Here is a 25,443-nt window from a genome sequence, read left to right as displayed (position 1 = left end):
TTTAAAGACTAACAATTGTAAAAATTTATGTTAATACACGTGGAGCATACTGATATATTAAGGAATGCGTGTCTAAAACCTTAGTCTGACTCAAAAAAATGCAAGCAAAACGGACATACCCTTCAGATCAAACCTGTTTTGCCACCCTAATGACACCGACTCGTGTACTCTATTCATCGACACATGTACTCTACTCATTTTTTAAATTATTACATGTTAATGTTAGTGTCATTAGTGTCCGGTGCCTATGAAGCACATAGATATAGTAGTGCTTCATCATATATATAGTTACATCAAATTGTAAAACTTAAAAAACACAAAAACAAAATTTACATGAACATATCTAAGATCTGAATATATTCTGATCACCGGACACAAAACAAAATCAAAAGCAATATGCACAGTTTGAACAAAATCATTACTAAAACATTTACAATTCATTACATGATATCAATAGCTCACTTTGCCAAATCCATGTGCATTTTCATACTTGATACAAATAGCTTGACTTGCCAAATTGAAATGAATTGATACAATTCATTACTAAAACATCATGTAAACTTTCCTCTAATCTTGAATTAATTCTCTACTCTGCAACGTATCAGCATTCGGCAGTGGATTTTCAGCTGTGACTGTAAAATGGCAGGAGAAGTGAGACAAATTGAGAAAGAAACCAGAACACTGATCTAGTGCTTTAAATTACAAAATTCTTAAAATATCTGATCCCAATCAAGAAACCACAGTGTTTAAATTTAAGGGATTGCACTAAATGATTCCACCACTGTACTAAACTGAGGTGCTGCGCAATAACTTCTACTTCTACTACACTAAAATATTCCTCTATGCGTGCCTTATAGTGGCCAGAGGCCGCTCTGCTACACCTCTATAGCAAGCTACTGACGACAACACTTTAAAGCTTTCGGTTGCAAATTAAAAGATCAATACAATATTCCAATCAGCATTCAAAACTAAAGGATAACTAAGCCCTAAATTTTCAAAAGCTTCAATTCCCATTCCCAGTTCCTTGTCAATCTCCTCAGTGTGTTTGGTTCTTCAAGTTCTGACTAAAAGTGAATCAAGTAAAATCACAAATTTCAGAATTTTTACTCAAGTGCAACCAAACATTTAGACTCAAAAGCCACATATTTCAATTTCAAGTAAAATCAATTCTACTCAAGTGCAACCAAACATGTCAGAATCAATTATACATATTCAGAATCAATTTTGAGTGCTCCAAACATGAAACCAAACACGGGGAAAGGAACTGAATAAGACACAAGCATCTTCCTACGAAACACAAATCTATAAAACTACCTGATTATCCTAGAAGATATAAACATCAAGTACACTTAATGAACATCTCAAGCAGTAAACATCACATTTCTTCTAAAAATGGAATACTCACTTAGGTCCTATTTGAATAAACAACTTGGCGGTTCTTCGGTGAATAAAATTGATTTTGAGTGAATTGGTTATTTTAAATTGATTCTGGCTAATAGTAAATTCAAGGTAATGTGATTTATATTTGGATAAAGTTTTGCAAAAGTGTATTGAATAGTAAACCTCAGTGTAAAAATCACGTTTAAACTCAAAAGCTATAAATCTCAGCTTCAAGTAGAATCAATTCTGGAAACCATACTCAATTATACTTGAGAGCAATCAAACACATCAGAATCAATTCTACTCATCCAGAATCAGAATCAATTATGAGTGTTTCTAACATGAGACCAATCATACACTTAATCCAAGGTTTATAGAAATAAGTTGCTTTTATTTGCTCTATATGTTAATAGATAACTCAAATAACTCACTCCAAACAGCCCTTAATCTTCAACGCAATAATCTTTTAGTGACCACTTCAACAATACATCAGAAAAAAAATAAATCATACATCATAATTCAACTTCATTTATAAATAACACTATTCAACATCAAATCAAACACTAATTGTTAATTATACATAGTGAAATTTCTGAAAACCCTAACACAATCAAAGAAACCCTAACAATTAAGCAAAACAAATTGGATAAGGGTTCTTACATATAATATAATCAACTACTTCTCTTTAGTCGATACACCATACTTCTCCTGCATACGAGCAATCTCATCCTCCTTCTTCTTCTGATCAAATTTCTTACTCATCTTCGCTTGCTGATAATAAAGAACAATCAGATACCGATTGGCAACGTTGAAACCGGAGAGATGATCGACGGCGGTTTTGGCGTCGTAGATGTCTTCGTATACGACGAAAGCGGTGCCGCGAGTGTCTTTGTTGGTTCCGATTCGGATCTGGCGAATTGCGCCGTATTTGCCGAAGATGTCGTACATTTCTTCACTTGTTATGTTGAAGGGGAGGTTGCGGACGTAGAGGACGCGGTTTACTTCCGGTGGGAGACGGGTGTTTCCCTTCCGGAGACTGATTGTTGTCATGGTTGGCGACGGTGGGGGGTTGGAGGATGAGAAAGAGAAAGTGAAGGAAAACCTTTTCTTCTGAGTTTTTTTTGGTATATATAAGTATGTTAGATATTTGGCTATGAGTTGGGCTTAGGTTTGGTCTATTAGATGGGCTTTGAATTGGGCTCCGGTTTCGTTGTAAGGAAATTTGGAGGTTGTTTTTCCATCCTTATTTATGCTTTTTCACTACAGTAAAAAGATTTAAATGTCTCCGCGAGATGTCTATTTGGACGCACTTTTTTTACATCCAACTAAGACTGCATCTGCGTATGCACAAAAGGTTACTTCGGATATGAATTTTCGTATCCTCCCTTAGTTCATTAGTTTGTGAGCTTTACGGAAGAGGCATTTTTGGAATATGCTCTATTAGTTCAAAACAACAAGAGGAGAAAATAATGGCAAAATGGAAAACCAACATAAATTAAAATTAAAATAAATATTACGTATATAAACATTACATAAATTTAACACTACATGTCAATACAAATAAGTGGTTCATGACGTTGCAACATCCTTATAATATCTTAGTTGATCTTTGAATCGTCACATCCACTTCAATCAAATTCTGTACACTGTAATGGTAAAATGTACTCCATATAACCCTCAAATCATTGTTCGCTTCATTCGGTTTAACATCATATCATTCACTTCATCCGATTTAACATCGTCCTTCATTTCGACCGGTTTAATATTCACACTCACAATACTTTCAGAAATATATGCTGGTGCACCATATCTATTACAACCAACAATAGAAAAACAATTTTAAAATTTAAACTAACAGGACACTCCTGAAATGCACATCCGAACATCACCAAACTTCGTCGAGAGATGCATATTTGGACACAGCGTTCATTTTTCAGCTAAAAAACAAGATTAATGTAAGAAATGAGGATGAAATTGAAATGAAAGATATTTACCTGCAATTTCAGCTTGTCACATCATCTAGCAAGTCAAAGTCCAGTCAGCAAATGTGGTAAAAGAATTTGGTAAATTCAAGTTTTGAGTTTTATAAGGAATATTTAATTAAAAAAAAATTTCAGGGAGCTTAATATATTTAACCCTATAAAAAATAGATAGAGTATATTTTTATATAGTTAGAATTCAAAGAACTTTTCTAAAAATCAAAAATCATATATTTTGAAAAAATAAAAAGAAAACTAAATTTTTAACTAGAAAAAAAAATAAAACAAGTATATTTCTGGTATAACTCAGAATTCAAATTACATTTTATGAATATAAAACCATATATTAAAAAAAAGTATAAAGAGGTCATACTCTTTCTCTAATTTTTGAACTAGAAAAATAATCATAGAAAAAGATAGTTTTCATTTCTGACATCCTAAGTCATAAGGATAAAAATTTGACTTTTAAAATACTAGAAACTAGAAATAAAATAAGAGTTTAATTAGTGTAAAAAGAATTACAGTACCAATTCATCATAATTATTTAATTGTATTATTTTAAACGAAATTGAAATAAGTGTCAACCATTTTAATCGACCGTCCATGTATTTTAATTAAAATTTAAAATAATCAATATAAAATCAATTAAGAAATTAAATATAAAAAAATTTAGACAGCACAGCACAAGATAGAGATAACACAATAATGAATAAAAAATCTCAAAAAGAAAAAGGCGAAAAGAAAACGACATGCGTTGAATCATAACAATTCATAAATTCATAAATAAACGAAAGAGAGAAAACAATAGAGTACTTAATTTGAATTGAATTGAATTGACATGAAATGAATTGAATTGAATTTGAATCAAATCCACCGTTAATCCACCTCTCTCCCGTAACAGAATCAAAAATCAACGGTTCAAAATTCAAATGGGAATCCTCTACGCACTGGTGGCGCGTGGCACGGTGGTTCTGGCGGAGTTCACCGGAACCACCACAAACGCCAGCGCAATCGCGAGACAGATTCTCGAGAAAATCCCCGGCGATAATGATACTCATGTATCGTATTCTCAAGATCGTTACATCTTCCACGTGAAACGGACCGACGGACTCACCGTTCTTTGTATGGCGGATGAGAACGCTGGGAGGAGGATTCCGTTCGCGTTTCTTGAGGAGATTCATCAGAAGTTTGTTAGGACTTATGGACGCGCGGTGCTTAGTGCGCAAGCTTATGGAATGAATGATGAGTTTTCTAGGGTTTTGAGTCAGCAGATGGAGTATTTTTCGAGTGATCCGAATGCTGATAGGATTAATCGGCTTAAAGGTGAAATGTCTCAGGTAATTGTGTTCCTGTTTTTGTGGATTTGAATTCGGTGTTTGTTGATGTTGATTTTGCATCTTGTAGATTCAATTATAAGTGATTAGTTGAAAATTGATTAATTGAATTTAGACACAGGTCTATTTGACTTGAAATTTGATTTTAATCAGATCTAGTTTCAATATTAAGTGCATAACTTGATTGACTCGCGAATTTTGGCGAAATCACGATGCACCGTGATTTTGTTGAAACTCAAAATTGCGGTGGCACGATATGTGCATGTTTGGATTCACTTTTGGAAAAGTTAATGTCAGCAAATACTAGCTCAGCTGGCAAAAGCCGTTATTGCTAGGTTGGACGTTAGTTTCAAGCCTGGCTCTCCCTGTTGTGAAATTGAGTTTCTAGTGGTTATTATCAATTAGTTTAAAGATAAAAAAAGTGATTCGGAAGATTTAAAATTGTTTTTGTATGTTTGAAGAATATCGAAAAGAATTGATTTAGCGTATAATATTTGTAGCTTTTATCTCCAAACTTGAATTTTACACTCAAATTTATATAGTTGAAACGGACTTTCATGGGAATGAATCCAAACAGATTGTTTTACTTTAAATTTACTTTTAACTAAATTCAATTTAATCAAAGTCTATCGTCGTCAATGTAGAACTAAACGAATACTAAGTTCAATCAAATCATGTTTGTCAAACTCAGGAATATGCTAGTGATTGGGTTTGCTCAGGTGTTTTTTTTTTCTTGATAGGTACGAAATGTCATGATAGAAAATATAGACAAGGTTTTGGATAGAGGTGATAGATTGGAGTTGCTGGTGGATAAAGCAGCTAATATGCAAGGAAACACATTTCGCTTCAGGAAGCAGGCTCGTCGTTTTAGAAGCAATGTGTGGTGGAGGAATGTCAAACTCACGTATGTTCTAAGATAACATTTTTGCTTATTATGTTAATGTTGATTGCTCTTTTGTCTGTTTCCGAAACTTTTTCTCTATCTGTTTTAATCATCATTCTTGACATGATCAATAGACTTTTCCAATTTTCATGTATGGAGGAGGGTGTACCAGTTTCCTTTGAACCCTCGAGTTTCCAATTTTCATGAGCAGAAGAGAAACTATAGAATGATTATATTCCACATCCAAGGTTTCAAGTTGTGGTCCTGATCACAGTTATTTCACGATTCTTAATATTGTGAGAAAATGCGGATGATGCCGTTACGATTGACAATTGTGGCCAAGATGCGAAACCACAAAAACCTTGATGTAGACTGCAATTTAAAACTGTGTGATACTATAACAAATTATGGGGTGATTTCCCTTGTAGATGCTCATTTCTGAAAACAAAATACCATAAACCACCCATTGCCACAATGTATTACATTTCTTTTTTCAAAAACGTATAGAAATTGACACATTGAGCTAGGACACAAATGCTACCAAAACAACCAAAGTGTTTAGTCTATGCAATAGAGAAATAATTGAAGCAAAGTGTTAAGGAACCAGAAATCAGCACACTATGATGAGTAAAAGAGAGAAATTGATGTATTATTCAGTGAACTCGAGGGATTTACAGAAAAGAAGTTCTCTAACTGCACAGGGCCTATCCCCTATCAGAGAAGCAGCTCTCCATTGCTCTCCTTTCTAACCAACTTTGATATTTTCTCCAATACCTCCAAACTAACCCTCTCTCTAATCAAGCAACACAACTGTAACAGAACGATTAGCTAATTCTCTCTCTGTGGAAGCTGCCAGCGCAGCAAAAGATCCTGCTATTTCTTAATTCCCTTCTTTTCCTTTTGGATATACACCCTCCAGGTCTGGGGTTGTTCTTTGGGCACAACATCAGCTGCCAAGGGCCCAACAAAAAGTATGAAACTATGGCACGTAACTTGCAACAAGTAATTAGTAATTCAGTATGAATCCTGTTGAGTAAATCTGTCCAAACAAAAGTTTTGAACTTAGAATTTTGAATTGGCATATCTAAGTAAATTCTCTTCTCTCCTTTGTAAAGGAATTCATAGGATACTGAAAGCAAGGTTTGTGTGAAAAAAACAATAGTAGAGTCAAGGTTTTAAATGATCATTTCAAGTGAAATTATAATCACATGAAATAAATTCATGTATATTGGACTGCCATCTTTATCATTGAGAATGTATATCCTTCTTATTTGTAATATAATAAGTATAAATTGTGTGCTTGTCCGGTAAGATTTCAATTGAGTAATTTCAAATCTTCATTTGATGTAATAGTCTTAACTAGTGTTAGAATCATTTAGAGTTGTAATCAACAAAACTTTTCCTTTTTAGAACCTCAGATTACAATTAAGCAATTACAGTTTTTTTTAATTTCTTAAATCACTGACTAAATGCTTTTTATGTTGCAGGATTGCTCTTATTGTCGTCCTACTTTTGATAGCATATGGTGTGTTGGCTTATGTTTGCCACGGGCCTGCACTACCGTCTTGCTTCAAGTGAAGGGTTGGAATGCGAGTGCTATGCGTTCTTCAATATGGTCTTTGGGTTGCAGATGTCACTTCTGTTAATTTTCAGTTACTGGGCTGTCAACATGTGTGCTAGCAAAAGCCTTGCTCCATATTCCCTGGTGTTTTGGGTTGTATTTTTCAGTGAGGTTTGAGGGAAAATATTGTGCATTATGTCTTGTGTATTTTCATATCACCCCAAAAAAATTGGAGTGAACTGGAATATGATTGGGTTGTTGTTATATAGTGGTGTTTCCTTCTCTTTTTGTTCAAAAGGATCAAGGGTAAACTTTTGAATTGGTGTATCCCTATTACTCATTGAAGGGCATTTTTTATAATTTTTCTTGCCCCATTTGTTATCTACATATAAATACTATAATGTGCGAAGGTTCCGTTTTCTTTTTGGTTTTTCTGCTACACAATTTTATCATGACATCATAAGTCTTACATGAGTTGTACTAATTTATTAAGTGGATTATGTCAATAGACTTTACTAATTCTTGCGTGTCTATCTCTTATAAATTGACTATAAATGAAAGAGATAAATGGAGCATCAGTAGCAAAGTAACCTCAATTTTTCCAGCTTTGTAATTCCATTTTGCATGTTTGAATCTACTAAAGTGCACAAGAATTTCAAGCTCTCTAATGGATAGATACTTCATGTTTCCTATCCTAAAACAATAAGATACTCATGTTTTGCAACATCCAATTTTATAAGGAATTAAGGTAATGTACTTAGAAAACCTAGTCCAGTATATCAGGTTTTGCAACATCCAATTTTATAAGGAATTAAGGTAATGTACTTAGAAAACCTAGTCCAGTATATCAGGAAAAGATTGCATTAAAAGCAACTGAGAGTGTATTGCATTAAATAAGTAATAATATGAGTATTGTATATAGAATTTAGAAACTTTTAACACTAGGTTGTAGTGAATAAGCATAAGAGAAGAAAATAATTTAGAATCAATCTTATGAAACTACAATACATCATAAATTTTGAGTCCCGAAGCAATAAACTAATAATGAGCATAAGGGAATAAAAGTAACTGGTAAGAGTTAAACTTGAAACTTTAAAGCTAGGCAAAAAAAATGATGGTTCAATGGGCCAGGCTTACCAGGCTAGATGGACTGAGAGTGCTGCAGCCTGTTATCCCTCCACTGTCAAGAGCAGGAGGTGTTCACTGCTCTGTGAAGCCAGCCTCATGCGGTTCCCTCCATTCTAGAGGCCAGGAGATCCGGGCCTTCGCCCAAACCCCATGGCCCAACTCTCAACTTGGAGCGGGCAAGCCAGCAGGGTGCACATACAGCCCAACCTGTCAAGCAACAGCCATGTTCCATCACCTTATAGCCCCCACTTGGGTTACAAGCTGAAGTTACTCAACTCGGCGAGCATGCATGTGTATTCAAAGTATATAAACAATTACATATACTATATTATAAACGATGTGGGACTTGAAAAATATCTAGTAGCTTGAAAGTCTTCAATCAAACAAAGCAATCTTATTGTCTTACACAGATTTCCTTCTCAAATGAATGCATTCTACCAGTTCTGTATAGCTTCCTACAAACTCATGGTATAGCCCTCTAGTTGTGAACATCTTCCTACAAACTCATGGTATAGTCCTCTTCAACTTTACACCATCAATCTCAATTTCTTCACCTTTGTAATTCCATTTAACAATTTCAAGATACATCATGTTCCCTGTCCCACCCCTTTCAGATACCAGATATATGTCAAAATTCGCAAGAATCATGTCTAGAGATTATTCCAGCTGCAGCATGCTGTTTGCAAGTTGTATGTATCTATTAGGATCGGCAGTTCACACACGTGGCTCGCACATTTTCTATTGTCTTACTCAAAAGCTCTTGCAATCTTCAACCTATCAAAACATTCTTATAGTCTTACACAGATTTTCCTATCTAATGAATCCATTCCTCCAAAGCATTTGAATATGATAAAAGAATGTGACTCATCTGGTTGCAAACTAAGTTCAATTATAATCATGTTCATCATATTAGGAAAAGATTGCTTTAAAAGCAAATGATCATCACTTGCCAAAAACTGTGGAATAAACTTTTAGCCTCTTCTTACATATGTTCATTCTCAATGCAGGAATACTTAATTCTTTTCAGTGAATCAGGTACACTTTTATTGAGATGTTGTTCATCTATTGGGAACATACTTTCATCTATCATAACTAAATATTAGAATAAAGTTCATAACACTTCTGAAAAATAGTACCTAATCAAGTCAAATGTCACATAAGATGTTCTATATCATCACTTAAAAATATCTGTCATTTGAGGCACGTGTGTTTCTATGTTTATTTCTCTACCCTTAGATATTCTTATTGCTCAAACCATTTTTGTTATGGAGGTAATTCACAACAATCATCGTCTCAATATATTTTGTTCAATACTTAAACTATTTTTAAAAAATTATATTTTTAAACTAAAAATATTTGCAATCAATATCTAAACTAACTAGTAAATGACCCCCCGCATTTGGTCACATAATTTAAAAAAATTGTGGATAAATTTACATTTCTCAATTTTTAGATCAATAATTTTATTTTTTCTATTTCATGTAAATCCCATAAAAAGATAGAATAGAATTTATTAAATTTTTATTATCTTTGAGTCACTACAAATTAATACAATTTAAAAAAATATAATTTAATAAGATAATACAATTTAAAAAATATAATTTAATAAGTTAATACAATTTAAAAAATATCTACTCACTCTTTTATTATTAAAAGCCCCCTTAAACCTTTTCACATAAAGAAGAAGTATGGATGTCATCATGAAAACCATAAGAGAATTCCATCTACTACTCATTTTAAGTTGTCAAGGGATGAAAGTGAAATTGATATAAATCAAAGCTTATGCAAAAACATGTCTACTCTACCTCATAGCAAGCATTTTTTGAAGGTGAGAAAAATACACAAGAAGGAGATTGAATTGTGTATCTGATATCTGAATCTGACCAAGTTCATATTCTAAGTTAGAGTAAGCAGCAGCGAAATAATTTAAAGTGCATAAGCAATAAGTAAATCACATACAACAATTATCATAGTTCCTCTATAACGAGAGTAGTTCAGTCCCCTTGTATCACAAGAGCTTTTCACTATAATCAGAACCTGATTACAACTTGCTTAGACACATCAGTCCAACATTTCCTGCTCAATCACTCTGAAAGAGACTTCCTTGTCTAAACACATTCGTTCAGGACTTCCTAGCTTAATCACACCTGAAAGAGATTTTCTTGCCTAAACTCATAGTTTGAGACTTTCTTGCTCAATCACACTTGAAAGAGACTTCCTTGCCTAAACTCATAGTTCAGGATTTTCTTGCTCAATCACACTTGAAAAAAACTTTCATGCCTAAACTCACAGTTCAGGACTTCCTTTCTCAATCACACTTGAAAGAGACTTATTTGCTCAAAAATTCAGTTTGAGACTTTTACAAATTCTAAACAAAATGTTCAGCATTATAACAAGATGTATCTGATATACAATCAGATGTAAAAATAATGCAACACGAGCAAAGAACTTTTTACTTGAGATTTCTTGGATATACAAGTGCAAAAAACTTTCAAGTTTATGTACAATACAACAACTATGTAAGTATAGAGTGCGAAACAGTTCCTGTTCTGACTTGTTGTATGTATTTTTGTTGTTTCTTCTTTTGAATCTTCAGCTCCTTATATAAAGGGAACTAAAGAGATGTTGGAAGCTTGCTTGTACAAATATCTTTGTTGATGAAGCGGTTTACAAGAGATAGACGTTGGAGTGGTACGATTAAGATTTTCATCTTCTGAATAAACTCTTTATCCATTCTTTCTTTCTCAAGTGAGGCATCCATAGGCATGCTGGAGTATACTGAAGAAATCGTGTCATATAGTCTTGAGCTTTGTGCTAAAACCTCTACTTGACTTTCTCCATAATTCTGGTAGTTGGAAAGATGGAGCTGCTTTTGCATAGAGTACTGACTAAAAGGTGTTGTACTGCATCTCCAGATTATCAGAGGTTGAGTCAATTGTGACACTAAGTTTCCATTCGAAAATCAGATTATGATCTATTAGAATCTGAATTATATGCTTCTTCTTTACAATCCATTTAACCGGGTCAAAACCTAGTTAAATACCAGCTTAATGATATTGCACACTTAAGCAAATGTTAGTAAACCCTATTTTTGTTTAAGTACTTTGTTATTATCAAAATTCAAGGAGTGTGAATAGACTTTGACCCAATAATCTCCCTTTTTTTGATAATGACAAACATAAGTATTTTAAGAACAATGGTTGATTGGTTTAAACAACTTGACAACATCACAATCTAAGGTTTGTAAGCTCCTCCTGAGTTTAACAGTCCATAAGTTAAGATTTGTAAGCTCCCCCAAAGTTCTATCCATGTTTTTAAACCAATTTTAGTAACTTGACAACTTCAAGACATGAGGTTATGAGCTGTCTCAGCATTTAATAGTTTATATATTAAGTTTTGTAAGCTCCCACTAAGTTCTATCCAAATTATTAAAATTTTATGATAAAAAAAATTGATAACTACTCTTGTATGTGCCCGCCCCGCCCCGCCCCGTTTTTTTGCGGGCTTTTGCGGGCATAAACTTTTTCATACAATTTTACTATTTTTAGGCCTAAAAGGTTCAATGCCCGCGGGCTTTCCCCGCCCCGCCCTCACTTTTTTGCGGGGCGGGACAATGTTTTAGGCCCGCACTCTTCAATATGCCCGCCCCGCCCTATTTTTTCGCGGGCTTTTGCGGGACGGGTCTAAACGGGACGGGCATGCCCGTTTGCCACCCCTATGGAAAACCAATTGTAAAGCATTTTCTCTTCAAAAGTAAAACTATGCACATTGTTTTATTAATTAACTAAAGCCTAAAAATAAATGAATTAGGACCACCATTGATTTGATGGTTTCTAATGTAGCTAATTGAGTGGTGTTCCAAACAAGCTACCCAAAAGACAAACGCTGGCAAATGTAAACAACTCTCTCATCCTTTCCTTGTTCTAACCGAACATGACAAATTGTACAGACCAGCATGTCACCGGTTACCTATACACCCGGTTACTAATAAACATTACTATATCCATGTTTCTTATTTTCTTCAAATTTATTTTCAATTCTTAATGTTTATATAAATGGATTTGTTGTAGTGTAAGTTAAGATTTTGAATGATGTTGACTTGGATGACCCCTTTCATAATGAAAAATGAAAGTAAAGAACGGTAGGAGCCTCTAATATAAAGTCACAAACTTACAATTATATGATCTTTATAGGTAACAAAAAATAATTTAATTCTCAAAATTAAATTCTTCAATTATATGATCTTTTTCATATTTTTATTATATATAATTATATATAATGAACAATGGCAATTTTCTCCCTTAGATTGTCGTGAAGTTAACTAATAAAGCTCTAAATTATTTATCGGCTAGGTTGAATCTAAAAGATAATGAATACTCAAAAACAAAAAAGTATATAGTACACTAGGAGTTCATCATAGAGCCTAGATAAGAAAAAAATGATAGAGTTCTTAGTTGCTCATGTGCACAACAGAAGTGGCAATCACGGATGCATGGAGTAACAGAGAGATGTTCCCAACAACATTATCTCTAACTTATTTTATATATCCATAATGAAATTTACAAAATTTAAATCTTAACTATTCTTGTCAAATTTATATCATGTTTGTTTAACTAAATTGAAAATTATTGATTTGAGAAATTATGTATTTTTTTTAACTCAACATTTAATTCTACTTTCTAATGGTGAAAGATCTTATTGAAATCAGAATTGTATTTTGTTTGAATTCACTCGACATAAAAATAATTTGCAATTAACTGAATTCTAACATAAAACATATTAATATTGATAAAAGAATATAGACACCATAAATTATACATATTTTTTAAATCAAAATATTAATTTTGGTTATAATATATAAATATATTATTTATCAGACTTAAGCAAAAACATAACTACACATCATAAGAAAATGAAATTTTTACTGAACACTAAAAAAAAAAGGCATTAAACATAAAACTTAACGTAACTAGAATGTGACCCGCGCATCGCGCGGGGATTAAAATATTTTTTTAAGAATAAAATAAAAATATGTTTGTATAAAATAATGTATTATGTAATTGGTAGAATAATGCATTTGAATAATGTCGGTGAAAAAAATAATTTAGTTTAAAAAATTAGAGTGAAAGTAAAAAATATATAAGAAAAGAAAGACATTATTATTCTTATTTCCAAGACTTTTACTTTTCTTATAAAGTCATAAAATTTTAGTAGAAAAAACAATAAGATCTTATCATTTATTATTCTTAAAACAACAATACAAAGTTGTAATTGTCTTCTTTTAAAAATATTTTTGGTATTTCTTAATTTGCTATGTACTGGTTCATCATATAGTGTGCCAAAAATTCACCTCCCAATTTATAAATTTTATATATAATAGAATACCAATAAAATAATCAATAATAAATCTACGAAACATTAATAACGGTAACACCAAAGAAAAACATGCACCTCTAAACTTAAATTAGATTGAATCTTTACCCTTATAAAGTTTTAGACATCCTATGAAATATTGAAAAACAAATGAAATATTACTAATAATTTAAAGTGACACTTAAATTTAGAACCAAATTTCCTACACTCTCTAAAAAAACCAATTATTTTAGAGAATAAAAAGATGAATGTAATTATATTTTATTGTTGTGTCATAGAACTAAATTTATATTTAAATTGTTATAAAATTCAATACCTACTAATGTAAAAAAAAATATAAAATGTTGTACAACAAAAACTAAAATATTCAAATATGGTGAAGCTTGCAAGACAAAAAGTAATCATCTTAGGTTTGAGGAAATTTGGATGGTAATGAATGAATATAATTTATCCATTAGAAATAAAACAAATCTACTTTCTTCAAAATTCTTCTTACATAAGGAAATCAAAGAGCAGCATCACATGAAAATGACAACGACCACATTGAGAGGTGATGACGGCGAATGAGATTAAGTTCTTCCTACATAGTGAAATCAAATAGCAACATCACAATAGAAATATTTCTTATTCTACAATATGTAAAACTCTTATCCTATTTTCAAATTCATAGTAGTTGGTATCTCTTACTTAAAAGTTCTTCTTAATCTAATCACCATTCCATCTGTACTCCCAATACATATAATGCACATAAAATATCTAAAAATATCATAAAACAGTAAATCACTATACCACAATAAAATCACAAAAGTTTGAGAAGTAATTTTTGTTTGAGATTTCATTCTTGCTGAATGGATTGTTTATAGGGTGTATATATATAACTAATTTAGACAACTGTTTTTAATTTTTATTTATGATTAAATTGAAAGGTTGAGAATTAAATTTACCAAAGATGATGATTTATGCTAATATATTAAATATATATATATATATATATATATATATATATATATATATATATATATATATATATATATATATATATATATATATATATATATATATATATATATATAAAATTTATTGTATAATTTATTGTATATTTTTAATTAATCATTTAATTGAGAATTTAACTCATTATTTAATTAAGAGACAGGGCCACCTTTTCCGTTTTCTTCTTTTGATTGCATATTAATTATATATTGATTGTATATTTTTAATTCATTAGTTAATTATAAATTTAATTCATTGTTTTAGTTCTTTTGTTAATTTATTGATTCAATTCTTTCCTATTCTTTTGTGAGTTTTTTTTCATTTTTTGTGAAGATATTTTAATACATAGTTATTGTTTTATTTAAAAAATATTTCAAATAATTTATATTATTTTTAAAATTAATTAGGAGGTTGGGCTGATTCACCTCTTTTTCGTTTTTTTAATTGTATATGAAATATATAGATGATTGTATATTTTCAATTCATTATTTAATGGAATTTCATAATAGATAAAAATATAATATTTATAAATAATTTTTTTAATAGTGTTAGATGGATATTATATTATTATGATTATTATTAATATAATTATTATTAATTAGCTGATCCACCTTTTCCATTTTCTTCTTCTTTTGATTGCATATTAATTATATATTGATTGTATATTTTTAATTCATTAGTTAATTATAAATTTAATTCATTGTTTTAGTTCTTGTTAATTTATTGATTCAATTCTTTTACTATTCTTTTGTGAGTTTTTATTCATTCTATAAATAATTTTTTTAATAGCGTTAAATAGATATTATATTATTATTATTATTAATATAATTATTATTAATTAGCTGATCCACCTTTTCCGTTTTCTTCTTTGATTGCATATTAATTATATATTGATTGTATATTTTTAATTCATTAGTTAATTATAAATTTAATTCATTGTTTTAGTTCTTTTGTTAATTTATTGATTCAACTCTTTTACTATTCTCTTGTGAGTTTTTATTCATTCTTTGTGAAGATATTTTAATACATAGTTACTGTTTTATTTAAAATATATTTCAAATAATTTATATTATTTTTAAAATTAATTAGGAGGTTGGGCTGATTCACCTCTTTTTCGTTTTTTTAATTGTATATGAAATATATAGATGATTGTATATCTTCAATTCATTATTTAATTGAATTTCATAATAGATAAAAATATAATATTTTTAAATAATTTTTTTAATAGTGTTAGATGATATTATTATTATTATTATTATTAATGATATAATTATTATTAATTAATATTATTATTAGATGAATATTATATTATTATTTTATTAATATTGGTGGCTAAATATTATTATTTTTATTTCTTATTATTATTATTATATTTAATTTGTAGAATTTAAAAATAAAATAATAATAAAAATATAAATATAAAAATACATACATATAAAAGTTAAAAAATATATACATATAACAATTTTTTATCTAATATTTGTATACTTTATAATTAGAATATATTTGAGAGTTATAAAATATTAAATAATATATTTGAGAATTATAATTAGAATATATTTGAGTCTTATTATTATATTTAATTGGTAGAATTTTTTGTGGTAGAATTTTGTGAGGATGACACATAAGCATGAGGTTATGTGAAGATGACACATAAGCAAATGCTATAGAAAGATGACACATAGGCAAATGCTAGGGTTTTTAGTCTAGGGTTGTCATCATGACAACCTTACATTTATATTAAGTAGAAGTATTTTTCAATGTAGGTCAAGTCACTGGTCAATGGTTCAAAAAATAATCATAAAAAGGACTATTTTTCAACAAAAAATTTGTCATAAAAATGACATTTGTTTAAAAAAACATGGGAGTGTTTATTAACGGTCAATATATTCAATAAAAAAGGAGGCCAAGTTAATTAAAAAATTATTGTAATGTATATAAAATATAAATACTTGTATGGTATGTATGGTTACTAAAATAGTTATATGAAGTAAAAACACGTTTAATTACGTAGTAACCAAATTTATTTTAATAAATTTTAAAATTGATTATAATTAAAATTTGATGAACACTCTGGTATCCTATCAAATAATTTATGTTTGAATATATACATAAAAATAAATTGATCAATATATTAGAGTATAACAATTAAAGATCATAATTTTAAGTTAAAATGAATTTGATGATAAAATCAATATTTTATTCAAGTGTGTTAAATATGAAATCAAACATAAATTAAGCATGTGTTTGGTTACAAAAATTGATTTTAATTAAAAGAAAGTTAGTATAAAGTGATTTATTATATAAATTAAAAATGAATTAAATAAATTTAAATATAAACATCTCATTTAAATTCAAATTAAAATAAATTATAAAAACAATAAATTCTTTTAAATAACAGTTAAATATATTAAAACTAAATTTTTACACTCAAAATCTATTCTAAAGGCTTAAGACGAAATATTACACATAAATTGAGTAAATACCATACTCTATTTTTTCAGTAAAAAAAAAGTAGATATCATACTTATATTAATCTAATTCTCAATTCAATTATTACATGTATATTTCATAAAAAAAAACCCTTTAAAAAGTTTAATATTAATGTATCTTTCTGAAACATGTAATATTTAACTCTTAATATATTAAATATAATAATTTTCAATAAATATTTATTTTTAAAAAAAAAAATAGTTAAACTCAGATGATTAATAAACTTCAATTATTAAAAGAAATCCAATTTAAACTTTATTTACATATTGATCTAAACCACATTTTAAGAAACTAAATCTAAAACCTTTCTCGAAACCATCAAATATTAAATTTCTTCAAACTCAAATTATCCTTTTTCATAAAAAATTCCAACTTTAAATTTCTTTACAAATACAAACAAGTTATATTTATTTTGGTTGATTCTTTAATTAATGCATTCAAACAATAAAATTAAAAATAAAATAAAAGAGGTAGATGAAAATTTTGAATTAACACAAACAAAACAGACACACACATCCATATGAAACAACAATTTATGTTCGTTTAGGTAACATCCTTAATTTACTTACATCCACTAACCCTGTAACATTGCTTACGTGTCACACTCTCATTCGTCACTTACTTCACAAGACTTCAACTTGACTATATCACACCCAACGTTGTTTCTCTCTCTACCCTTGTTTTCTTTCTCTCTCTACCCCACTCTCTCTCTCTCTGCTAGAAGTAGGTGAAAAGCAAAGAACCCTTGTTTCTTTTTTATCTTCATTTTTTTTTTCTCACATTAACACAACCACTGTTCCTTCTTCATCTCACCTAATCCAACAATCGAGAACAAAAAAAATCATATAGAAAGTGACAGAAAATTCTACCCCAGAAGGGAAGGGTTATACCCTTATGTGTTTTGCTCTAAAGGGTATTATAAAGTTGGGATTTTTTTGGAAGTGACGGCTGAATCTGATGTCACCATCGAGTAGTGAGTGGTGAAAGGTGTTGGTTTTTTGGTTAGATCTCAGTGATTTTGGTTTTGGATCTTTCTGATGAGTTGATTCATTAGGGAACTTGAGATTGGTTTGTTGAATGTGTTGTTTTTGGGGTTGATGGTTTTTGGAAGCTTTGGCAATGGCAATGTTGGGTTATCTGTGATTTTGTCTGTGTGTAGTTGGAAATGTCTGCTTCTTTAGCAGCTTTTGAGAGACCTAGACCTGGGGCTTCTAATACGGTATGTTTTCTTTTGGAGGGAATTTGTCAGATTCAACTTTTTTTTAATGATGAATGAATTCTATTTTGAGGTAATTGGAATGAAGTTTGAGAATGGAGTTATGATTATTCAAGGGCTTGTTGATTATTTTATACTGAATTAGGAGTGTTTGATTTGATTCATGAATTGGTTAGTTAAGGAAGTTTAGTAGGGTTTGAGGTTTTGATTTCATTGTTGAATGTTGAGGTTGGATGAGGAACTGTGTTGAGTTTGTTTAGAATTAGGATTAGGATTTTAATTGCATAAGAAGCTATGAATTGGCTTAGGATATGTTTCGTTTCGCGTAGTAGTCTTCAATCTCATGTCTTAGACTCTTGGGCTGTTTTCACCGAGATTTAATTGAAGCTTGAAAACTAAGCTTTGGTGTCTATGTGGTTTTTCACTGTGATTTTGGCGAACGTCCCTGAAGAAATCGTCTTTTTCTGTTTTATCTTTTCCTCGCATGGTGCAATCAGAATCGTTTGACTCTGTTAATTTCTAACACACATTACTATTTTGCAGGTTTTTAAAAGTGGCCCACTTTTCATATCTTCCAAAGGTTGGTATCCGTAGCTCATCCCCGGCCTTTATTTTTTTATGAAGCTTTAATCACGGTCTTAGTTGTGGTTGCGTTCCGCGCTTTGTGTCACGGCCACAATTATGGCTAATAACCATTTATTAGAACCTGATTCTGTCAATGTTATAATATAGGAATTCATCAATTCTTTCCTATTTTGTAGGAATAGGCTGGAAGTCATGGAAGAAGAGGTGGTTTATACTCACGCGCACATCATTGGTTTTCTTCAAAAATGATCCTGTTAGTATCACTCAGATCTTTCCCACCATTCTTAAGATATTTTCTTCCGTATTTTTTGTTTCTTATGTTGTTCTGAATGTTGCATCTCTCTAATTAAATGAGAAAAGCATACAATGTTAAGTGATTGGTTAAGCATATATGAACATTTTTGAAAACTAGCATGTGAGGACCATCTTTGAGGGCTTGCGAGATGGGCTACCACGCAGTGCCCAAAATTTTTGTTGGTTTAATTGTGGCAAAATAGGGCCTCAAAAAATAAATTCACTGTTAATCTGCGGTAAAATAGGGGCCCTATTTGTTTTGTCACGGTTGAACCATGGTTAATCTAGGGCTTCCAAAAACTTAAGACAACTCTGCATAGAGTGTAGACTAATACTCAAATACATGTGATTATCTACTACTGAATTTTCACTGATTGATTATGCAGAGTGCTCTTCCTCAGAGAGGCGGGGAAGTAAACCTGACTTTGGGCGGTATTGACCTAAACAACTCAGGGAGGTATGTTTTGGGAATTGTATTTTTCGCTGTGATTTTAAATTTGACTATCCGTTTTAAAATTGTGAATTTTTGTTTTTCAGTGTTGTTGTTAGAGAAGACAAAAAGCTGCTAACAGTATTATTTCCAGATGGGCGTGATGGTCGAGCATTCACCCTTAAGGTTATTCATTTACTATTACAATTTAAAGTAGATAGATTATAATTCAATTTACACTACTTGAAAATGGCATGTTAATCGTTGAGATGTTTAAATTCCGACTTTTTTTAAATATTAGGCGGAGACGTCAGAAGACTTGTTCGAATGGAAGACAGCTCTTGAACAAGCCCTTGCACAAGCACCTAGTGCTGCCCTTGTTATGGGACACAATGGGATTTTCAGGAATGAGACAACTGATTCTATCGAAGGGTCTTTCAATCAATGTTCGTTCTTATTTTTAATTGTATCTTTGCTACATGTCACATGTCAATAATGTTGTTTTTGTTATATTGATTTGAGTTTCTGCGGTTAACTATGTATTGTGCTTGCAGGGAGAGACAAGCGTCCCGTTAAGTCTTTGGTTGTTGGAAGACCGATTCTGCTAGCACTCGAAGATATTGACGGAGGGCCGTCTTTTCTTGAGAAAGCTCTTCGTTTTCTAGAGAAGTATGGTAAGTTATGATCTTGAATGAAGTGGTGTTTTTGAATTTGTTTTCACTTTTTGTCTTTCATTCATGATTCAAATTTTAGTACTTACTGGTAAAGTTTTGTTTCGTCCGTAAGCAAAAAAACTTATTGGCTATTAGACGGGATGGATCTAGAAATGAATAGAATGTGGGGTTAGAAATATTTAAGAATAAATCTTAGAATTTAGGTAGGGTCTAACTCAACCTTACAAAACCGCTTGTCAGGTGTGGATTGCATCCTCTTATAAACATAGGTACAAACTACAAACCATCTCTCTCCCAATGTGAGACTCATAACACACCCCTCATGCCCTGGACTTGACATCATGAATGTGATCCGAGTGGTCCTATTGTGGAGCCTGATAGTATGTGGCCCAACAAATTTTGGATAGACTCTGATACCATCTTAGAATTTGGGTTGGCCTAACTCAATCCAACCAAATTGGTGTGTCAGGTGAGGATTGCCCTCACTTATAAACATTTGTTCCGTCCATCTCTCATCCAAGTGGGATCTTCACAATAAATACAAAAAGCATTTAAAAAAAACTGTAGCAATAAACTCAACTAAAAGTTAATAAAACAAAGTAATAATGACTTATAGATTTAATTAAGTTCTTACTCAAAATTGTAAAGTACAAAAACTGTTAATTGAATGAAACACGTTTTTGCAGGAACTAAAGTCGAAGGAATATTGCGGCAGGCTGCAGACGTTGAGGAAGTAGACCTAAGAGTTCAAGAATATGAGCAAGGTACTAACAGTTTTGTTAAATGCCATAAGTATTATGAAACTTACATGCAAATGCCTTATCTTTTACTGATATTACCAGGCAAGGTTGAGTTTGATGCTGAGGAAGATTCTCATGTTGTTGGTGACTGTGTTAAGGTATCCATGCTAGTTTTGATAGTAGTAAAGCTTATTCTTTACAACTTTTTCCCTATCAAAAGTAAAAACCGTCTTTATTTACTGACTTTTTGTATGGTCAATTTACAGCATGTTCTAAGAGAGCTTCCCTCCTCTCCAGTTCCTGCTTCATGCTGTACTGCTTTGTTGGAGGCTTATAGTAAGTGTAGCCGTGTTTATTTTCTTTATAACCATATATGCTTTTAAGAATAAATTGTATATGTTTGTGTTGCGTAGTTCTGCTGATTGCTATGTTAGTATTGGTTTTTGATTGATCTTAGGATTTGTAAGTTACGGTTTAGAAGTCACACATTCAACGTGATTTTGTTTGAAAATATTCATAGGCCGGTGTCATCTCTCACATCTCAAACTAGTTGTAACTTGTAAGGATGAGTTAGTCTCATTCAAAATTTAAGATGGTATCAGAGACTATCCAAAATCCGTCGGGTCACACAAATTCCAATTTCTTTCAGTTGTCAAGTTTTGTTGTATTAGTCTATACCTTTATTATTTGCATGTGAATCTATGGTGATGGGAGTTCTTATCACTGTTACTCTTTTTCTTTTGCAAGAAATTGATCGCAAGGAAGCTAGGATTAACGCAATGCGCTGTGCTATATTGGAGACCTTTCCAGAGCCAAATCGACGTTTGTTACAAAGGTCATCTCTCTCTCAAGAGCTCCAATGATACATCATTCATCTCAAGTTTTCATCTTCATGCAAACTTTATGTATTTGCCTGTTACGATAATATCTATAAGTTGTTTTCTCCGCAATCTAATTATTGTCATCTCTACCTTTACAGAATTTTGAAGATGATGCACACAATTGCTTCTCATTCTAACGAGAATAGGATGACTGCTTCTGCTGTTGCTGCTTGCATGGCACCCTTGCTCTTACGGCCTCTGTTAGCCGGAGAATGTGAGCTGGAGGATGAATTTGATGGTAGTGGTGATAGTTCGGCTCAGCTTCTTGCTGCCGCCAATGCTGCAAATAACGCTCAAGCAATTATTACCACTTTGTTGGAGGAGTACGAGAATGTATTTGACGTAAGAAACCTTCTTTTGATTAATTTTACTTTCTGGTTTGTGTATGTTTATATTCAATTCTGGAACTTAATTTCGATTTGCTGGTTCAGGAAGAAAATATACAAAGATGTTCCATTTCAGCTGATTCTCGGGTTGAAAACAGCGGGACTGAAGACTCGACTGATGACGATAATATAGATAATAAAGAAAACGGTTACCATGACGCAGAGAATGAAAATGATCAAGAAACAGATGATGATGCCGATCGTGTTCACAGCGGAAAATTAAGCGAAAGTAGCGGTTATGCTGGCAGTGATCTTTACGATTACAAGGTTGTCGAATGCTCTATCCTAATAAAAGATAAAATAAAGTTAAACTGTTTTTCTTAATTTTTTTGCTCTTGCAGCAGGCATATGGAGGAGATGATTCTGACGTTGGATCCTCGACTAGTAATCACGCTAAGGCTGGAAATTCAAATCGGAATGCTGTTCCTGATATCCATCTGTCTGAGGATAAAAGCAAGCAAAGAAAAGGTAATGAAAATTCAGTTGATGAGAAGGATGTGCCAATTGTGTTGCCTTCGACAGAATCATATCGTTCCATGGGTGAGATTTTATCGTCGATGGACCCCGGCAACCATTTACCTATGCCTGGGATAGAATCAGGCTCTGGAAAACAAACTGGTAAAGCTAGTAGTGGCACAAGCTTTAGTTCTAAACGGTCAACCTTCTGGGGAAGGAGCAATGTGAGTGTTGTTTTTCGATCATTTACTCACATCAATACATTCTCTAACCGCCGAATCCAAGCTTATTGTTTTTTCTGATTAAAACAGCCGAGGAAGTCACCGTCAGTGGAGTCAGTTGACTCTTCTGGAGAAGAGGAGTAAGATTCTTAGCTTTGATATCATCTTTTACTTAGTAAATTATGATTTTTGATAGAGTTTCTAAATATTCTCGGATAGCCATTGCATTATTCAATTTTCTCTTTTTTTTCTTTCTTTTTTTCACTTTTGTTGTTTACAGGCTTGCTATTCAAAGACTAGAGATTGCGAAAAATGATTTGCAACATAGAATTGCAAAGGAGGTAATTATATTTACTAGCTCATTTTACACCGTATATCACATAATGTTGATGTTTCGTCTTTTAATGAAGTTGTTTTTGTTTTCGTTTTAGGCTAGAGGCAATGCAATTTTACAAGCAAGCTTAGAGAGAAGGAAACAAGCTTTGCACGAGCGGCGCTTGGCACTTGAGCAAGATGTACTTTTTCTACTTATTCCCCGACATTTATTGCGACTCTTATTTGTATCTGACACTCTTTTCTTCACTATAGGTTTCAAGGTTGCAAGAACAGTTGCAAGCCGAGAGGGATCTTAGAGCTGCTTTGGAAGTTGGTTTGAGCATGTCTTCGGGACAAATTTCCAATTCGCGTGGAATGGATTCCAAGGTTTCTTATTCTCGTGTTTTTTCCCCTTTTTTTGATTGCTTTTGTTAATATGCACAATCTTACGAAATCTACTTATGTAATAGACGAAGGCTGAGCTAGAGGAAATTGCACTTGCTGAAGCTGATGTGGCTAGGTTGAAACAAAAGGTTGCGGAACTTCACCATCAACTTAATCAGCAAAGACAGCATCACTACGGTTCACTTACTGACGTAGGTGGTGACCGATACCAGCACGCCCAAAATCTTCCTCAACCGTGAGTATGCAGAGATATGCGATCTTTAAGCACTTACTGGAAAAAAGTGCTTATTTGAAAACCTTATGAACTAATGTAAGGTTATGTCTTATGCAGGAGATTTCTTCAGCAAGATTTTGATTCAACGCTTGCTTATTGTAATCATGAAAGGAAACAAAGAACCGAGGTACGCCTTATAGTTTGTTTCTCAAAACAAAAATTAAAGTATTTCAGAATGTGATGAAATTAGTCGATTTTCCGTGGATGATATATTCGTTACGGTTTTGAGAATTCTTGGTTCATTAACACAGGCAAAATTTGGCTTTATATTTCAACAGGAGAGTGTATTGGGAAATGATTGGAGAAATATCAAAGGACAAGTATTGGCTTCTGGTAATGGTACTAGGCAGTCATCTCGGAAGCCGTTTATAGATTCGAGTCCTAGTGATTCGAAAAGCACCGAGGCATCAACAAGTATGTCCGTAGATGAACTCGGTGTTGTTGATTCCGGCTCAGTGCCTTCCACCTCAAGAGCAGCAGAGGTAAGAATTAAGTTCAAGCATTACACCTTAAAATCTATTACCATCTTTTTGTTGTAACCAGTGTTATCAAATAGTGGCTATAGCGCAACCGAAGTTGAACGGTCATAACCGAGTTTCTTCTATGTTATCATGAGCAACCGAAGTTGAACGGTCATAACCGAGTTTCTTCTATGTTATCATGAGCAACCGAAGTTGAACGGTCATAACCGAGTTTCTTCTATGTTATCATGAGCAACAGAAGTTGAACGGTCATAACCGAGTATCTTCAATATTATCATGCGCAACAAAAGTTGAACTGTCATAACCGAGTTTCTTATATGTTATCATCGGTAACTAGTATGAACTAACATAGTGGCAATCATTGGTTTCAGGTTACAGAATACGGAAGACATCCATCTGTAGCATCTTCAACATTAGTAGAGTTAACAACCCGTCTCGATTTTTTCAAGGAAAGGCGATCACAGTTGATGGAACAGCTTCACAACCTTGACTTAAACTATGGTTCTACAACTTCCCAAGACATGGTCTACAAACCAACATCACCATCATGGAGTTGACTGGCCAAATAACAAGTTCATAATAATCCATGGTGAAGAATTTTGTATATCCTTTGACTCATTGCATATATCAGTATCCTTATCCTTTTGTGGTCTCAATACACTGCTTCATTCTCTTTGTTCCTATTAAATTTATTTTCCTTTCTTTTGGTAGTTTAAGGTTGTTGGAATTGAAATGAGAAGATTTTCTTTTGGTCACAAGTTTTTTTTGTTGGTTTTTTTAGGGGGAGGAGGTGGAGTTTGTGGTGTAATTAGATGTTATGTTTATAAATAGATGGGATAATTTTGTTGTTGAACAAAACAACTTCAATGAGGAAATGTTAGTAATGTTTTGGTAAATTCTTTGTATGCTATTGCCAGTGATGCCAATCTGTATGGAAATGAATCTAATGTTGAGTGTTTTTTT

The 25,443-nt window shown here is 32.0% G+C and overlaps 3 protein-coding genes across 8 annotated transcripts; 2 read left to right on the top strand and 1 right to left on the bottom strand.

Annotated features, from left to right (window-relative positions):
• Window positions 1-404: 404 nt before the first annotated feature.
• LOC131615915 (splicing factor 3B subunit 6-like protein) lies at window positions 405-2,500 on the bottom strand. 3 transcript variants are annotated; one of them, XM_058887103.1, is made up of 2 exons: window positions 2,041-2,499; window positions 405-632 (listed from the first exon to the last, which is right to left on the bottom strand). In XM_058887103.1, the coding sequence occupies exon 1, from the start codon at window positions 2,428-2,430 to the stop codon at window positions 2,056-2,058; it is 375 nt and encodes a 124-aa protein (XP_058743086.1). In that variant the 5' UTR covers window positions 2,431-2,499; the 3' UTR covers window positions 405-632; window positions 2,041-2,055. The 3 variants fall into 3 exon arrangements, with proteins under 3 accessions (XP_058743086.1, XP_058743087.1, XP_058743088.1); XM_058887104.1 differs by lacking the exon at window positions 405-632 and adding an exon at window positions 648-1,064 and having other exon boundaries at window positions 2,041-2,500; XM_058887105.1 differs by lacking the exon at window positions 405-632 and adding an exon at window positions 648-1,051 and having other exon boundaries at window positions 2,041-2,500.
• A 1,633-nt stretch (window positions 2,501-4,133) lies between these two features.
• On the top strand, window positions 4,134-7,557 carry LOC131615914 (vesicle-associated membrane protein 711-like). Its single transcript, XM_058887101.1, has 3 exons — window positions 4,134-4,696; window positions 5,434-5,597; window positions 7,064-7,557. The coding sequence occupies exons 1-3, from the start codon at window positions 4,289-4,291 to the stop codon at window positions 7,152-7,154; spliced, it is 663 nt and encodes a 220-aa protein (XP_058743084.1). The 5' UTR covers window positions 4,134-4,288; the 3' UTR covers window positions 7,155-7,557.
• A 10,228-nt stretch (window positions 7,558-17,785) lies between these two features.
• Window positions 17,786-25,443, top strand: LOC131615911 (rho GTPase-activating protein 7). Of its 4 annotated transcripts, none has more exons than XM_058887097.1 (22): window positions 17,786-18,340; window positions 18,881-18,917; window positions 19,099-19,175; window positions 19,603-19,673; window positions 19,754-19,832; window positions 19,948-20,092; window positions 20,201-20,320; window positions 21,007-21,084; window positions 21,163-21,218; window positions 21,327-21,396; window positions 21,808-21,895; window positions 22,040-22,283; window positions 22,373-22,594; window positions 22,672-23,007; window positions 23,095-23,144; window positions 23,285-23,345; window positions 23,436-23,519; window positions 23,593-23,706; window positions 23,790-23,959; window positions 24,056-24,125; window positions 24,250-24,480; window positions 24,852-25,443. In XM_058887097.1, exons 1-22 carry the CDS (start codon window positions 18,287-18,289, stop codon window positions 25,035-25,037), a joined length of 2,643 nt encoding a protein of 880 aa, XP_058743080.1. In that variant the 5' UTR covers window positions 17,786-18,286; the 3' UTR covers window positions 25,038-25,443. The 4 variants fall into 4 exon arrangements, with proteins under 4 accessions (XP_058743080.1, XP_058743079.1, XP_058743082.1 ...); XM_058887096.1 differs by having other exon boundaries at window positions 22,669-23,007; XM_058887099.1 differs by having other exon boundaries at window positions 17,787-18,340; window positions 24,277-24,480.

The sequence above is a fragment of the Vicia villosa genome, linkage group LG7 (assembly GCF_029867415.1).
Source record: "Vicia villosa cultivar HV-30 ecotype Madison, WI linkage group LG7, Vvil1.0, whole genome shotgun sequence".
Taxonomy (NCBI): domain Eukaryota; kingdom Viridiplantae; phylum Streptophyta; class Magnoliopsida; order Fabales; family Fabaceae; genus Vicia; species Vicia villosa.
The sequence above is the reverse complement of the archived record's forward strand: the minus strand, read 5'-3'. Positions and strand labels throughout refer to the sequence as shown.

What these genes read in the sequence shown, in the direction of transcription:
- LOC131615915 (XM_058887104.1), bottom strand. Translation starts at nt 2,430, where the DNA reads ATGACAACAATCAGTCTCCGGAAGGGAAACACCCGTCTCCCACCGGAA.
- LOC131615914 (XM_058887101.1), top strand. Translation starts at nt 4,289, where the DNA reads ATGGGAATCCTCTACGCACTGGTGGCGCGTGGCACGGTGGTTCTGGCG. An exon ending in TTAAAGGTGAAATGTCTCAG is followed by an intron (nt 4,697 to 5,433) that starts GTAATTGTGTTC and finishes TTTTCTTGATAG; the next exon opens with GTACGAAATGTCATGATAGA. An exon ending in TGGAGGAATGTCAAACTCAC is followed by an intron (nt 5,598 to 7,063) that starts GTATGTTCTAAG and finishes TTTATGTTGCAG; the next exon opens with GATTGCTCTTATTGTCGTCC.
- LOC131615911 (XM_058887096.1), top strand. Translation starts at nt 18,287, where the DNA reads ATGTCTGCTTCTTTAGCAGCTTTTGAGAGACCTAGACCTGGGGCTTCT. An exon ending in GACCTGGGGCTTCTAATACG is followed by an intron (nt 18,341 to 18,880) that starts GTATGTTTTCTT and finishes ACTATTTTGCAG; the next exon opens with GTTTTTAAAAGTGGCCCACT. An exon ending in GACCTAAACAACTCAGGGAG is followed by an intron (nt 19,674 to 19,753) that starts GTATGTTTTGGG and finishes TTTGTTTTTCAG; the next exon opens with TGTTGTTGTTAGAGAAGACA.